The 16,150-nt window shown below is 44.4% G+C and overlaps 1 protein-coding gene across 3 annotated transcripts in view; it reads right to left on the reverse strand.

Annotated features, from left to right (window-relative positions):
• efnb3b (ephrin-B3b) overlaps window positions 1-15,642 on the reverse strand; it is a 43,824-nt gene extending 28,182 nt beyond the window's left edge. The window contains exons 1-2 of one of the 3 annotated variants that reach the window (XM_049732458.2): window positions 14,900-15,639; window positions 14,630-14,770 (exon numbers count right to left, since the gene is read on the reverse strand). In XM_049732458.2, the coding sequence (XP_049588415.1) occupies window positions 14,630-14,745 (116 nt within the window). In that variant the 5' untranslated portion in view covers window positions 14,746-14,770; window positions 14,900-15,639. Of the gene's footprint in view, window positions 1-14,629 lie in introns of all 3 variants that reach the window. The other 2 variants (XM_049732459.2, XM_049732457.2) reach the window with 2 other exon arrangements.
• Between the last annotated feature and the right edge of the window lie 508 nt (window positions 15,643-16,150).

Raw genomic sequence — 16,150 nt, forward strand, 5'->3', positions numbered from 1 at the left:
TTTAAATGTGTGGGAGGTCGCGATAGAGAAAAGATGACGCAGTTGGCAGGAATGGCCGATGTCAAGTAAAAAAAAAAAAAAGCTAGTGGTTAAATCCAAGACACGCATGTTTTTAGTTACATATCTGTCAAGAAATTACTAATTTGTCTTCAGAATCCTTTTCACTTTCCTGTTTTTCTTGGTTTATAGTTTGAGGTGTCACCAAAAAAAAAAGTCAGATTGTATTCAATCGCTCTTCTGCTTGAGAAGTTTTTCATAAAAGAAATGTTTGCTCAGAAACCCGAGTTTTTGGTGAACAGATCAAAAGTACTTCAGGTGAAATAAATGAATTGAGTCTTTCTTTTGGTAGGTTTCAAGATTCAGCTGGGAAACTGATTTGAAAAAAACAACCCCCACAAAACAAAATTTAAAATACCAAACATATTTGAATGGTTTCTTGATGTTTTGCACTCAAATAAAAAAATCCATATCACTATCTTCCACATTTGATTAATTGTTCAGCCCTAACTCTCTAACTTCGAGCAAGCTGCTCAGGAGGACAGCTTAAAAAAAAAATAGTGAGATGGCGCCAAGGGACTTTGAAGGTAAATGTGCCCTTGTCATCACACACACATTTTTTTTTTTTTTCTGACTGCAGGCGGTTGGGAGCGCTGCAGCGTCTGTGTCAAATCTAGTCAAAATCACAGCACACTTGCAGGTCGGAGCCTTGCTGGATGCTTTGGCATTTGCAAAGAGCACACACACACACACACACACACACACACACACACACACACACACACACACACACACACACTCACACTCACACTCACGCCCGCCCTTCAGCTCCCATGTCGCGGTTTTCCCGCTGAGGGGGCCGCCCGACGTCGGCCACAATGCGGCAGATGAGCGCGTCGCATTAAGGTGAAGCCGCGTCAAGCTAACTTTTTCTTTGTGTCAAGCTAACTAAACAAAGTAGGGAGGAGGATGTCTGGGGGGGGGGGGCAGTCATATTCAGGTCAAGAGAAACTTTTTTTTGTCATTTCCATCATCATCCTCATTTGCATTCTTCCCCTTGCTGATTTAATTTTTGCGCTGGTGTCTTTTTTTTTTTTTTTTCATGTTCCCGCCGCCGCATCCGCAGCTCGGAACTTTTGTTCACAGCTTCTTTGGCACTCTCGGCGTCGCAGACGCTCCGTGCTCGGCATCTCATCAACACCCGACACCTGACGTCATCGCTTCAATTGAAGCTTGGGAAAAAAAGGAAATAAATAAGATAAGTCAAGAGCGGTGAAAACTGGGAAAAAAAGTGTGAAGATGTTGATGTTTTATTCTTTTTTGTTGTTGTATTTAGTTTTAATTAGTTGTTAAAGGGGCTGTCAGTTTCCATTAGTTTGTATTTCTTTGAAAAAGCTCCATTTTATTTGACTTTAGTTTTCTGCTCATTTTTGGAGTATTTTTCAAGTACTGGATTAAAAAAAAAAAAAAAAAGTCAGCAAGTTTGTGTAATAAAGTCAAGTCAAGTCAAGTCAAGTCAAGTCAAGTTTATTTGTATAGCCCTAAATCACAAGCCCGCTGTTTGATATTATTTCAGAAATTTGAAATTTTGACTCTGGCCCAAGCACAGTTGGGTTGTATTCAAGTCATTTCACGTTTTTCTTCAAATGGAAAGAACAACTAACGCTTCCTCAGCAATCTCGGCGCTGCTGGAGACATGTGAGGTCCAAGACGGCATAAATTGTCTTTGTGTCGTCGCGGGTCACCTGGAAGTGAAGCCTCAACCGCGTCTGCTTGGTGGTCACACAACTTCAAAACTGCTTTGCCCACATCTGCTTTTTTTTATTTTGGCGATCACCATTTTGTTTTTTCTTTTCTTCCTGTGGATGATTTATACAAGTCTGGATTGGTCCCATTAAGCCGCTCTAGTGGAGGTGTGTGTTGATGGAGCACTGCGGGTCCTGACATGCGGGTCCGTGTGCGTGTGTGTGAGAATGTGCGCGTGTGTATACATACTTAAAAGCCCCACTGAGGGTTTCCCAGTTGAAGTGTGTAGCTGGGGTCAACACACACACACACACGTACACACACACACACTTAAATGGATGGCGGCAGCTGGCGTGTGAAGAGTCTTTGAGCTTCAGCTCGTTCAGGCCGACCACCCCGCTAATTTAATTAGGTCACCCTGTGCTCGACAGTGTTGGGGCACGCACACGCATATGTGGACACATGGACACACACACACACATGAACACACACACAGGAATCGTCCAATAGCCTGTGAGGTGAGACGTTGATCCTGCCGGTGTGTGTGCATGTGTGTGTTTGTATGCCCCTAAGAGGCCACAGGGTCTAAAGAGTTTGAAACTTTAGCTAAGGACGCCTCAGCTCGGGTCGGGCTCAGTCGGGGCCAGAGTGTCAAGGGAGCGCCGTAATCCATCGGAGGTCCCACGAGACCGCCAAATATGCGCCAGGAGACTTGTGGGATGTAAACTCGCAAAAGAGCACTTTGCACTTGAAAGCTGGGTTCCATGACGACGCTTTTTATAAAGTGTAACCAAGACAAAAGTCACACACATTGAAGTGTTGAGTGCCTTTAAAGGGGCGGAGCCAAAGCCAGTGATATTGCAAGTTGATAGCTCCAGGTTGGTTACAATTTTCATTAAATGAACGCAATATTAATCACACGTATTACATTCCTGCAAACTCTACGGCACGACACTCAAGGTCAGTTCATTAGGTACACCAAACCAGCGCTAACCCTACTGATCGCTAGCACGGGCACGGCGCTAATCGCGCGCTTGTAGTTTGTCATGCTAGTCGGACGTCAGCATCTTGAAGCCATTTGGGCCTCAAAGTCTCAGTTGCCTTCCCCCCATACTCCCCCCCCCCAACCCTCAACCTCCTCCTTGTTCTGATTTGACGGAAGTTTTAAGCGCTTAGGATGCTAGCAGTTTCTGACCGAGTTATCGCCGTTTGCTTCTCACTCAATGGACGATTTCATCTTGTTATGAACGGACTCGATTGAGTAGGGCAGTGTGCCATTTAGCCAGCGTGCAATCACCAGAGAGAAAAATTTTAAAGTGAGCGGCCTCAAGTCATAAAAAATACCATCCACTCCTGTCAAGATATTGCCGAGTGCTATCGGTGTTGGAATGTGTGTGTGTATTGTGTGTGTATGTGTGTGTCGGGTAAAGCGTGGGAGTGTGCTTCAGCCACTTCTCACCCACTTTAGCTCTTAAAAGCGGTGTGAAAAAGTCACCCGTGCTTGAGAGTAATGGGGCGGTGGGGGATGTCTAATTCCTGGAACGCTCACAGGTGTATTGCTTCCAGGAAGGCACCTTTTGGTGATTCCTATAGTTCCCCTCACCCTCTAACACACACACACACACACCTGCCTCCCCCCCTGTTTCATCCGCACCTCCCCTCCGATAGGCCTTCATCCCTTCATCCTCACTGCCTCCCCCGCAAACCTCTCTGCCTCTGTTTGAAGCTGACTGTTTGTCTCCAGGGTTGGATGATTGACAGCTGAGAGAGAGCCAGGCAGCTCTCTGGTGACAGATAAGGACTTTGGCTCTATTGCTCACTGGTTCCCACACACACTCACACACACGAGCACACACCGTGGGTCCCGTGCTGCGCCCCAGTTCGGCGGGGAGTATACAAACCCTATTTGCATTCGGAAGGGCCGTGTAAAATAAATAAAGAATCGGATGAATCGAGGAATAAATAGACAGGCGGCTCGGTTGGGGAGGCGTGCGCAGATGGGTGCGTGTTCATTCTCAACCTCCGGGCTCCCGAGCGGGGAGCGTCGCGGAAAGGAAGCCTCCGTTGGGCTCGCACGCAAACACACTGTCAAATATACATGACAAGTTGGAGAAGCTTAAATCATTATGGAGACGAAATCTAGAAAGGGTGTTGAAATATACTTTTTAGTGCTCCCTTTGTTCCACGGGCTCTCCCAGGATGTTGTGTAGCCGTACCGCTAACGTCTACGCAGCTGTGGTTTTTTTTGTTTTTTGTTTTTCTTTGTGGTGTGACAGGGGAAAGAGCTGATCCGTTTTGAAATTGGTGATTGACAGCCGAGAGCGACGAGTGTCATCGATGCGACATTGCGGAGGAGGCAAAAAGAAGGATGGCCAACGGGTTGCAGGAGATAGATCAATCCATCCATCCATCCATCCATCCATCCATCCATCCATCCATCCATCCATCCATCCATCCATCCATCTATCCATCCATCCATCCATCCATCCATCCACCCACTTTTCCGACACTTTCACTTTTGCCATGTCATCAATATTGGCAACAAAGGTATCAAAGCGCTAATTTCGCTATGGCGACGACCCGACAGAGTGCGAAAGCTTGAACCCAGGTTAGCGTTGAAGGCGGGCTCCCCCCCCCCCCCCGGCCCATCCCCACCGCTGGGTGTGAGAGGTCACGGCCTTCGCTTGAGCGCTGATGCTGCGTGCAGGCACACAAAGCAGATTAACGCTCACAAAAAAAAAAAAAAAACGGGAGGGGGTCCAGCGCTTTGTCACCCCGCAACCCTCATCCGCCGCCCGATTGGCCGAGCCGGCCTCATCTGTTGCTCGCGCCGCCAATGAAAGGCGGAGCCCCCGACCGTGCGTGCGGTCGGCGGTCAAACGGCATCGAGCGGCAGTCTGCGACGTCGCGGCCGACTTAGTATTCATAGCTTGCTAATTGCAGGTTAAGCCTGGGGCGCATTCCTTCAACTTCGGATTTGTTTTTTTAGTCGGCACGTCTGTCCTCCCGGTGCACTCTTATCACCGGGTTCAAAGTTTCCTGCGACGTGATGCATCCCTTTATGAATTTGCCCACTCAATTGAAGGGGGAGCATTTAGAGCGCCTCGTTGTTGCGCCGTAGAAAAGCCACCGGAGGTTTTAGGCGGATACATTTTCACAGATCAAACAAGTGGTCAATGTAAATGAGCTAACGGCTAATGAAAACAGGCTAACGGCTAATATAAATAGGCTAATGGGTGCGTCTATCATTAAATCGGTACATTTACGTGTAGTAATGTGGACGTTCTTATTTAAATCAATGTCACAATTCTGAATCATCGGGACAGACACGGTTCGGGTACTGCTGGCCTCTCAACATGACTTGGATGAAAATCACAGGTCCATCTTGAACGGCATTTGGCATTTTAATCTCCCATGAGGCCTTGAGGTTGAGTGAGAAATGCGCCTGAGGGCAAAACGGAGGCTAATTCACACTCAACATGGAATTACACTGTTTCCACGTATGAAGCCTTTGAATAATTTACGGCGCTCGACGGCTGGACATGATTTATTCGGCGCATACGGTTGACGGGAAGCGTCGGGGCTGCGGTGCGGATTCGGTCCGGGCTTCGCCAGCCCCTCAGCCGTGCGTCGTTAAACAAACAACCGGGTCAGCGCTGCGGTTAGTCAATTTGTTTTACCCACTGGAATGAAGTGGAATGCCAGTCATCCAAAATATACGGCACATTTCTTCAGTACGTTTTAAATATATAGAAATATAAAGGATATTTCCCCACAGTGCTTTTATAATGGCCTTCAATTAGGGCATATGCGGATTGTGGCTTTTAGCGGGCGAGTCCATTTTTGAGATGGACGTTCGGGTTTTTCCGTGCCTCTCAACATGTGTTCTCATTCTTCTGAAAGTGAGAGAACCGGAGGGAGAGGAGAAGATGGGAGGAGAAATAGGCACAGTGACATTAACAAGATTGCTTGTTAAGGAAGGTGGAGAGTAAGGGGAGAATGGCGGGGGCCGTAATTGGCTGGAGGGTTTTTTTTTTTTTTTTTTTTTGAAAAGGCGAGAAGAAAAGACAGAATTGGGTTTCCAGGCCCGCCCGGCGTGTGAAACTGTGTGCGAAGCGACCAGATGAGAGGCTAAAGGCCAGACACACCTTTCAATCAGGTTGAGGGCCGGGCCGAGCCAGGGCAGCCCTTCCCCCTCTCCCCCTTCTCTCTCCTCGCCCTCCACCTTCCAGGACAAAGACACAGTGTGCAACGCACATCTGCGAAGACGCAGGAGCTGCTGCGGTGTCAACAGGGCCGCGACACGAACCACATTTCACACGACTAGCTCACGCACACACACGACCTCACTTTCCACCAGTGGTTCTCAATCTGGGCTCCCTTGGAGGTCCAGCTCAGATAATTCCAGAACTTTTCCATGCCTATTCCTTGAAAAAAGTGCTCGATAAATAACTGCTGTTGGATTCCAGTTGAGAAAAACAACAACCATGGCAGTGAATGAGTTATACGGATCCCTGGACCCCCCCGAAAATTGAGACCCCTGAAGCTCCAAGTCATAGTATCTCCCCCGATGCACTGCCAGCAACTCGTGCGAAAAAGCGCTTTGCATTTCTTCAAGATGCGCCAACAAGACCAGCGCGTGTGTCTGTGTGTATTTATGTTTGTGTGTGTGCATGCCGGTCGGTGTAAATCAGCGTTAATCCCTCGCCGCGGGACGCCCTCCCTTCTTCCCGTGCCAGATGAGGGAGGGATACGGGGCCAATTTCAACAGGGGAGCTAGCTGCCAAGCGCAAACGTCGCGTCATGGGCTGCCATGTGATGTCACGCCTGTGGGACGCCGGCAGATCTAAAAGAACGTCTATGTGACTATGATGATGTCTTGACATGAGCTATGAGACTTAGCGTGCCCATAAATGGTTCAATAAATGAGAGACTCACGACTGAGAATGCTAACAAGCTAGCTAGCCTGGCTGACAGTTTGTTTTCATTCTGATGTTACTTTACGAGGGTGATGAGTACCGAAAAAGTGCAGAAATACGTTTAGGGTTTGACTTTTTTGATTTAATATGAACAAAATTGAATGTTTAAGGTTCAATAAATGAGAGACTCACTACTGAGGATGCTAAGAAGCTAGCTAGCATGGGTAATGGTTTGTTTTCTTTCTGACGTTACTTTACGAGGGTGATGAGCACCGAAAAAGTTCAGAAATATGTTTACGCTTTGACTATTTTGATTTAATATGAACAAAATTGAATGTTTTTGTTTTTTTTTAGGTTTACGAGTATAGGTCTACCTACGATGCATGTTCAGAGGACTATTGCCGATATTTTGGTTCACTGATATGACACCACAAGAATCTGACCCACTAGCTGGAAATACATTAAATATAAAATGAAAAAAATATTAATTTTTTTTGTCACATCAATTATGAATTTAAAGTGGAACTTCTTCCTACTCATTTTTTTTAACAAGTCGCATGCAGATATAAATATCGTTATGGCTAATTCCCCAATTCCGCCCATCCTAATATTTCGCAACACTTATTGGCCCTTAACTAGACCTCACTTTTCACAACAAACATTCCAACAGAAGACATCTGGAATGTTCTTGTACCCCATTCAACTGAGATAGGTCATGGTGACCAATTGGCAAACACTATTGATTAGAGTATTGTAAAATATATCATTTAAGAGTATTAACAAACTATGTCATAATCTTTAATTTAAAGAAAAATTTGAACGTTATATAAAAGTAATCTATAAATTGAATCTTCAAATATATCAAAAAAATATGCCATTATAATCTGGGAAAGCAGGCGATGGACAAAGATTCACGAAAGACAAAGTGCGGACGTAACTCGGAAAGACGGCTACCAAAGGGTTAATTTGGCAGTTTGGAGCACGGGATGGATTATCTACCTCCCCTTCACCAATCACTCCATTGTGTGGCAGTATGGAAGTGAAGAAGGAGGGTGAGAGAAATTCCCCCCTTCTTTCTCCAAGTAGATTAATAAAATGAAGCTTCTGGATCCCTCTCAGCTTGCCTTATCCTTTTATTCCCCACTTTGACGCTTTATCTCAGTATTCTATTATTCCTTCGACTATATGCCGGCGTTTCGGGAGTGGATGCCTGCCTGCGTGTGTGCATTCAAAGAAAGCACGACAGGCTTTGAAAAGGGAGGAGGAGGAGGAGGAGGAAGGCCAGATAAGAGATGGACACAAGTGTGACAAAGAAACCGGTGAGAAGGATGGAGTTGAGAAGGGGGGGCGTCACAGGAGCCCCCGTGGGTGCATCTTTTGGACTCTTTCAAAACTAGAACCTGTTCCCAGCGGCCTTTGCTTGCATTCAGACTGAAACATTACTTGCATTTCCGTTTTACAGAGCAGTGATTCTCAACCGTCGGGATTTCATTTTGAACTCATTAAAGATGACGTCAGTTAATAAGTTAGTCGTTTTACATAGAGGATAAAAAATATATGCCTTTGCGTATTGTTATATTGTCTCTCCATGTGTTCCTGAAAAATGTCTGATCAAATATCCATTGTTTAAAAAAGTTATAGCTTCCGTGACATCAATGCTAGTTTCCTTAGCCAGTCTATAGCATTTGGCATTTTGTGTTAGCATTAAGCTAGCTCTATACAAGTTGTTGTGAAAGTTCCTGACACCATTTAGAGTCTTGAAAATCTTGTAAATCGGGTCGCTCGGAAATCAAGGTACGTGTATTAGCTCAATAAAGGTTGGAAAAACCTGTTTTAATCTGCCTTTACTTCAAAATGGTCTCCCAAACAGCATTATTGACAGAAAGTCAAACCTCAACTTTCAGCCGGTATTTAGATTATGCAGGAGATTGGAGCAGATTAACCCGTAGCCGTACGAAGACCGGTCAAACTGGTCAGATTGAGGCAAATGACATGCAAAAAAAAAAACGAAAAATAAACAATCGGCATGCAGGCGGGCCAACCGGTTCAGGTTAAACAAGCACGGAAAACAACCAAGATGGCGGGAGATAGACAGGAAAGGAGCAACAAACTTCTGACAGCAAAATTGAGGCACGCGATATTGTTCCCATAGCAACCAAAATATCAGGGGGGGGGGGTCTGAAGCAAAGGTAAAATTAAGGGGTGAAAAAGCAATGGGGGAGGGGCTGGTGTTGTAGGGACAGTCCAATGAGTCCTAATCCCTTTACAGACAGCTTTGTTGAGTGATTGACAGCCAAGCGCGCCACGTTCGAACATGGCGAGTTGGGGGGGCATTACTAGAGGGATTATCTCTCCCCTGGCTTTACAAGACCCCCACCCCCCCACTCCACCTCATCACTGGTTGATAGGGTCAAGTGGTGCTGGCTGCTTTCTGTGGTTTTCACGCCCAAAACTGCCTTTGTCTGCCTTGTTTTGCAAATAACAGGAGCAGTAATGACAGTGGCGGGGGCGGGGGAGACTGGGGGGGGGGGGGGGGGGGACCCAGTGTACACAAACAGCCCACGCGGGCTCGTATACAAGTCCTCACACCCACGCACAACAAGCACTCAAACCCGCGCTCCGAGAAGGCCGCTGTAGTTCGATTAGCGAGCCGCTGGAATTTGAATCGCATTTTCGTCATCATGTTGTGGGAAAAGTTCATGAAAGTTCCTTTTCCGATTGCCAGTTCACACAAATTAGCCAAAGATTTGCTGTGGAAGAAGCGAAAAGGAATTGGCAGGCTTGTAACACATCCATCAAGCCCTCCCCCCCCAAAGGAGGAGACCTCCGATAACCCCGCCCACTTTGACCTTTTGTAACAGCATTCTTTTGCGTGGGGATAGAAGGAGGCGGGATGAAAAGAAAGACAAAACTGTGGTGAGACAGGCCAGTGATGACTTTTCAAGTAAGCCGAGTACACAAAAAGTAGTTTTTTAGTAATTCGGTACTAACCCATTTATTATTTATTATTATTTTTAAAGTATCGACAACTCGTGGAGGCTTCCGATACCAGCCCATGATACTTCAGGCAAAAAGTTTTTCTTAGCTGAAGTTAGCGTGAATGATGAATCATCATCAAGACTTCAGGAATCACTTTTTGGGGTCACAAACTTAAATAAAATTTTATAAATCAAATGTTCGAGAGGTATCGTTAGTCTGTATCGTACCGGTTACTTTTAAAAATCAAGTAAATCAAGCAATCACTTAACTCACTGTCAATAAAAATATAATATAAAATAATATAATATAATAATATTTTTGATTCGTCAATGGCAGTCAATGAGTCAATTAAGTTCCATTTAAAATCAAGTAATCATGCGTGAACATCTTTGCTCTGACACTCCAACACAGAGGGAGCTATCGTGAGGCCGGGAAGAGTTTCACAACAACATAATTGCTCGTAACCATCATGTGATTTCGCTTTTCCCAGCACCGCCGCATAGAAACCTCCCAAATGTAATATCGTATTTATGACACCGGTTTCATTCAGGTTATATTTAGAGCAGGAAATGGAGCGTGAGCTTTCCGAGGTCGCGGCGTAACAACGGCGGGCTAACGCCAAAGCCAGATGGGCCGCGTTCTTTTAAGCGCTAATTACAACTGTGCGCGCACACACACAAACGGGCAAGCGTTTGAGAAAGCCTGCCGAAGGATGAGAAGGGCTGAGAGGTAAACTGGCTCATCAACGCGTTGCCATGGAGACGTTCGCGATATAATAACAATAATATTTTGAGATATTTATGAAACGAGAGTTAGGTTCCGCGACGTGATTTTTTTTTTGTTTTTTGCGATAAATTACAACACATGGTAAAATCCGGATTGCGCAATAATGTTTGACTCTGAAAAATACACCACTTTTGCTTTCTCCGTTTCTCAAGCTTGGTCAAGCAGGAGGCATCAAAGTCCGTGTACGTCTGACGAAGGTCCATTAAAGAGCGCTAACATAAATGATGGGTCACCATGGCAACAACTTCTACCAGACACATAGGTTAAAGCTTTTAAACTTTCTTCCCCTCAACTTATTATAGAAACTCCAGAGCTGCCAGTTCGCCGAGGGCTTCACGCCGAGCTGATCAAAGTGCCGGTTCGGCCCAAAAAGTTCTTTTAAAAGCTTACCGGATTTCACCGGGTCAAACCTCCTGCGGGCTGCACGTGGCGAGAGGTGTCAGCCGTGAGGAATGGGAGGTTTTACCCGCTCGCATGTGGCCAGGAAGCGGCTCGCTGCGGTTCTGACCCGAAGACAATCAGTCACTCTGTCTCCATCTGAACCGAACAGAATTACCCGACCGCATTTCCTCTCCGAGCTATCTTCGCTCTATCATCTTTAAATATTGCAGAAGCGCTGAGGGTTGCGGTTCAAGAGGGGCACAATCACCCCCCCCCCCCCTGCAGAAAAGTGGCATCAAACTGTTTATTTCCACTCCTAGTAAAGGTTTACTATGCGTTTCAAACAACCATAGCACTTTGCCTGCTTAGCTTAATGCTATCAAACCATGTAAAACGCCACTTACATGCTAACGGTTAGCATTAATCATCGCCGTTTCAGAAGCAATAGATATATTTGAACACAAACGGTGGTGCAACACACATAGACAGATAAAACCCACAGGCTTAAACACATTTCTATGAAAAATAACTTTTTTAAAATGCAACTTGATTTAAACTCAGTCCCACCCACAACTTAATGTCACAGTATCTTACCGAGATAAAAAAAAGAAACATTTCTATTCTTCTCTGTGTCTTATACTGCCTCCCGGTGGTCAAGGCAGGCACAGCATAAGGAGCAGTACAATCAATTTGATTGCAGCATTAAGTCACAATGTAAAAATTGTTTCACTCTATACATTTTACTGAATTATGCGATTAGCCTATGTTTTTATTAAGTACATTATTACAGAGAATTATTTTTCTTTGCTAAAAATCACATTCACAAAAAAAAAAAAGCTGCGAGGAGGATTGGATGATCCTTCTTAGGACGAGTGTGTGTGTGTGTGTGCGTGTGTGTGTGTGTGTGTGTGTTTGCGTGACACAGTGACACCCTTTCACACTACGAGGCAGTAAAGCTGTAAAGTGCTTCAACTACCACTTGCACACAGACTGACCACTTCATTAGGGACACCTATCCTATTGGAAGCAATACAAAAAAAAAAAACGTGACCAAGATAACGGTCCGTTTGTGGACCGGTCAAATTATTAGGAACACCTCTACATATGATGCACTGATGAAACCACAAACAGACTGTAAACAAATTGTTATGAATATCCGAACCTATTAAAACAGTTTTTTTGTACAGAACATCTTCTTTCCTGTTTATTTACAGTTTGATTTTTTTTTTTTTTTGTGACCTTTTATGACACTCTTCCCACTCAGGCGAAAAGATTTCTAGTAAAATCTCCTCACTCTCATTTTTCTGTCGTTGTTGTTTACGGTAGGAACACTTAGCCTAGTTAGCTTGTCTTTTATCTGGTGCCAATTAGCAGGCGATTAATGAATTATTGAGGAACTGGAAGCAGGAGGGAGGGGGATTAAACGAAACGAAACAGTATTACAACATGCGTGAGGAGACCACCGACTTTGAAAAAAAAAAAAAAGACTCCCTTTGCATCCATTTAAGAAAGTAATCGACCTTTCACTGTTAAGATCCTCAATGCACGTCACATCAAGTCAGGGGGGCAACGAGAAGCCCCATTAGATCATCTCAACAATCTATTTCGGCACATTCTGGGAAATCATCTAAGTGAGTCATTAAAGGTTGCCCGGTACGATCACATCATTCCCTATTACGTGCCAGACTAACACACTATATATGTTTTCCTTCGATATAAGTAAATATCTGATATTTATGTGAATAAAAAAAAAGGCTGCTGATAATAAACAAAAGACTGGTTAAAGTAAATGTAACCCTTTTACACAAGTAAACGTTTAAAAGAACAAATTTAAAAAAATATATATATTTTTAAAGCCTAAACTAGCTAGTTCAACTTTGATGCTATCAAAACGCAAAATTCGTTAGCAAAACGATGGCTTTGCTAATGTTGTGAAATGCAACAAAAAAATAAAATAAAATTCCAAAATCGGGCAGATATTTTAGGGATTGGCACTAGGGAGCATTGGCTCAACATTTATACAATCAAAATTCCTTAGCTAAATGCCAGCTTTGCTAACATGACCCCCCAAAAATAAAAGCTCAATTAATGTTAATCAAATCAAAAAATCCCCTGATTTGTAAGTGATTTTTCAGATTACACAGATGAATGTCGGAAAATGGTGAATTTTTCGACTAGGGGGAGTTTCGGTTCAACATTTATGTGATAACACGCCAGCTAAGTTAGCTAAACGCAGACACAGGCTTTAGCCACAGGTGCGTCTACTCGCCGGCAGGTAAACAAACGTGTTTACTTGTCGAATGAGCTCAAGCACCTGTGGCTAAAGCCAAACTGTGGCAAGATTTTTCCCATCTCTGGCTAAACACAGCTTTGTTAGCACTGCGAACAGAAAACAGACAACCCATCTTTCCTACATTGTGCCATTGGCGGCTGAGTAGTAAAAGTAATGTCATCCGAAAATCAACACTCTGGATACCTGAAAATTAATTTAAGATTAATAAAAAAAATCTAAATACTTCCTGTTTTTCTTTTTTCCTCCACAACTCTAAAACATGACAGTATGGAAAGGGAAAGGCAGAAAGTGCATGGATGTGTGTCAAAAAGAAATAAAGTGAAGGACAGACTAAGCTGATTAAGTATGAATGCTAAGCTTTGTGAAGGCACACAATGGCGTACAACAGGCTTTGTACTTTGCATATATGAGCAAAACCCTTTGCAGATGACTCAGTTCTCCGTCAAAGCTCCGTACCGCCACTAATTGCCATCCAGGCCACCTTACACTAAACTCCGTTGGAGAACAATAGCACGGAGACACCTGTAAAGGCCAGAAAAGCCTGCTAGCAGTTAGCTTTGCCAGAAATGCAAAAATCCCCCTACCCACCCCCAACGGCCTAGCAAACTTGGCTTCCCATCCAACCCTATGGGCTGAATCCACCCACTGCTGACAACAAAAACCCTCATTAGAGGCTTCACGCCTGGCTCCACAGTAGAAGGGGGGGGGGCTCCCGTACACTGTTGCATCCCGCACGGCAAGGGGAGAAGCCAGACTGGCCGTTGCCTCCAGCACACAGTTCCACAAAAAAAAAAAAAAAAAAAACACAGCCAGTTCCCGAGTGCAAATTTAAGATACAGTCTGAAGGCACCAGCAGCAATGTTCAAAGATGCATTCAAGGATTTGCTCATGGTTCGAGAAGAAATACAGACAAGAAGTGCTCTCGCGTTGATAACAAATTCCCACATCTCGCTCGCTCGCTTTTTTAGAAGTTCAGTGGTGCCTTGAGCTGAATCAATATCTCAAATCATCTTTTTTTTTCCATTTGAATGAATAATGCCATTCTGAGTCAGACACATAACAGACGAAAAGATGGATGTATTGTTCTGGGAACTTCTCATATCTTATCAGTACGGCACTAATATTGGTTTTCTTTAAAGACTGCGACGGACAATGATTAAAGACTCTGATAAAAGATATTGGACTGGATGTCATCAGACTGTACAGGTGTTCGACCGTCTCCAAACAAAACGTAAGAATCTTTGTAGAACATTTTTTTTTTTAATATTCCACTCCTTACTTGTTGCATTCAAAAGGAATTTCACCTGCCGGAGGGGAGACTTTTTCCTCTCTCTAAAAGCAGGCGCTCTATTTATGACCCTCAAAGCTTCCGTCAGTCAATTGCTTTTAAATGCTAAACATGACATTTGAACTCACTGGCACGACAGAAAAGGACTTTTGATTCCAGTTTTGTCACCACGGGTGGCAAACTCCAAAGAAATTGGAACCACGTTGGACCCAAAATGCGTATCGGTTTCCGCATCCTTACCTCTCGTTCAGAGAATTCCAGTAGATGGGTTCCATGTTGCTGGCGGTGGTTCCCAGTAAATCCAGTACAAACGCCAGCAAGACCCACAATCCATTCACACTCCATTGACCCGCCATCTCCGAATTCGGTCCACAAGTGATGCTGCCAAAAACAAAAGAAAAAATGAAAAAGAAGACTTCCAAAAGTGGAGGGGAGTCAGAAACTCGTGGGCCCGGTATGCATTGAGATCAATGAAAATTCAAAAATAAAAAAAATAATAAAAAAAGAAACCTTTGTGGTCTATTTCAGCAGCATTCCCATGACTTTTAATGTGCCATTAGTGCTCCTTGCGCGCACACACGAATGGCTTCGGTCCAGGACGCAAATAGAACTCCAGCGAATCCAATGTTGTCAAATGAATCAGAAGCCAGCAGCGTTTCTCTTCTTGTGCCTCAATTGTCTCAGTTTCGAACAACGGTCCCTTGTTGTGTGTGCACCCTCTCCCATTACCTTGCCCCGACGCCTCATGCAACACAACAGCCAAAATACGCATACAATTTTCTTGATGATGTTTTTTTTTTCTCCCAAAAACAAAAATACAAGCCGCTTTAAAGGCTAAAAATGTGCCACCGGGCTCCACATCTCCACGCTCATCAAGTCCAGTCGGTGCACAATTCTTCCAGATAGCTTGTACATCCACGAAGCTCAATTTGAGAATTGAACGAAATATGAAAACAATCCAAATGGGGTAAAATGGAAGCGTCTATTTCAGGAGTTTAAAAAAAAAAAAGCATCCTCACTTTGCTTGGGGGGGAATAAAAACTTGCTGGGTAGTTTAATTAGATGAAGAAAAAAAGGATTACGAAGCGAGCCTGGGTCCAATAAATGTTTCAACGACTGGCTGGCACAATAACACGAGGACGTCACAATCGCGACATTGGTCCGACCTGCACGGAGGCTCGCCGCGTACTGGCAGAACCGCCAGGACCAGGGCCGGAACACCGCAACCGAGCAGGGAGGGTGGGGGGGAGTGAAACTCATGTGCAACGGGAAAATATCCCAGTTTGACGACTGGTAGGCGGTACTCACCGACGCAGCACAATGAAAGGAAAGGAAATTAAAAAAAAGAAAAGAAAAGAAAAAACAGGGCGCGAGTCGTAAAGTATCTATTTTACACACACTTCTTCATTCGGACCGCTGAGCCCAGGTGCGTTTTATTTGACTAAAAAGGGAAAAAACATCCATTTATCCTCGATGGAAGAACAAGAGCGCCCCTCCGCCACACATCCAAAAAAGACACGCCAAGGCTTTTTAGCTCGCTCTCGAAAAGTGGATTAAAAAAAGACGTGAGATGAACTAATTGTGCGTGCTGTTGAAAAAATATACAGAGTCTAAAACCAATAAGAGAAAGCTGATGCTCAATCTTGAGTAACACACGCGCAAAACAAAACATGCTAATTGATTTTGGGTGCCCGCAAGGTTCCGGATTTACCAAAATGAACCCACACCGGGTTCAATTTGAAAATACTCTCAAATTAGGGA

The sequence above is a fragment of the Syngnathus scovelli genome, chromosome 1 (assembly GCF_024217435.2).
Source record: "Syngnathus scovelli strain Florida chromosome 1, RoL_Ssco_1.2, whole genome shotgun sequence".
Taxonomy (NCBI): Eukaryota; Metazoa; Chordata; class Actinopteri; order Syngnathiformes; family Syngnathidae; genus Syngnathus; species Syngnathus scovelli.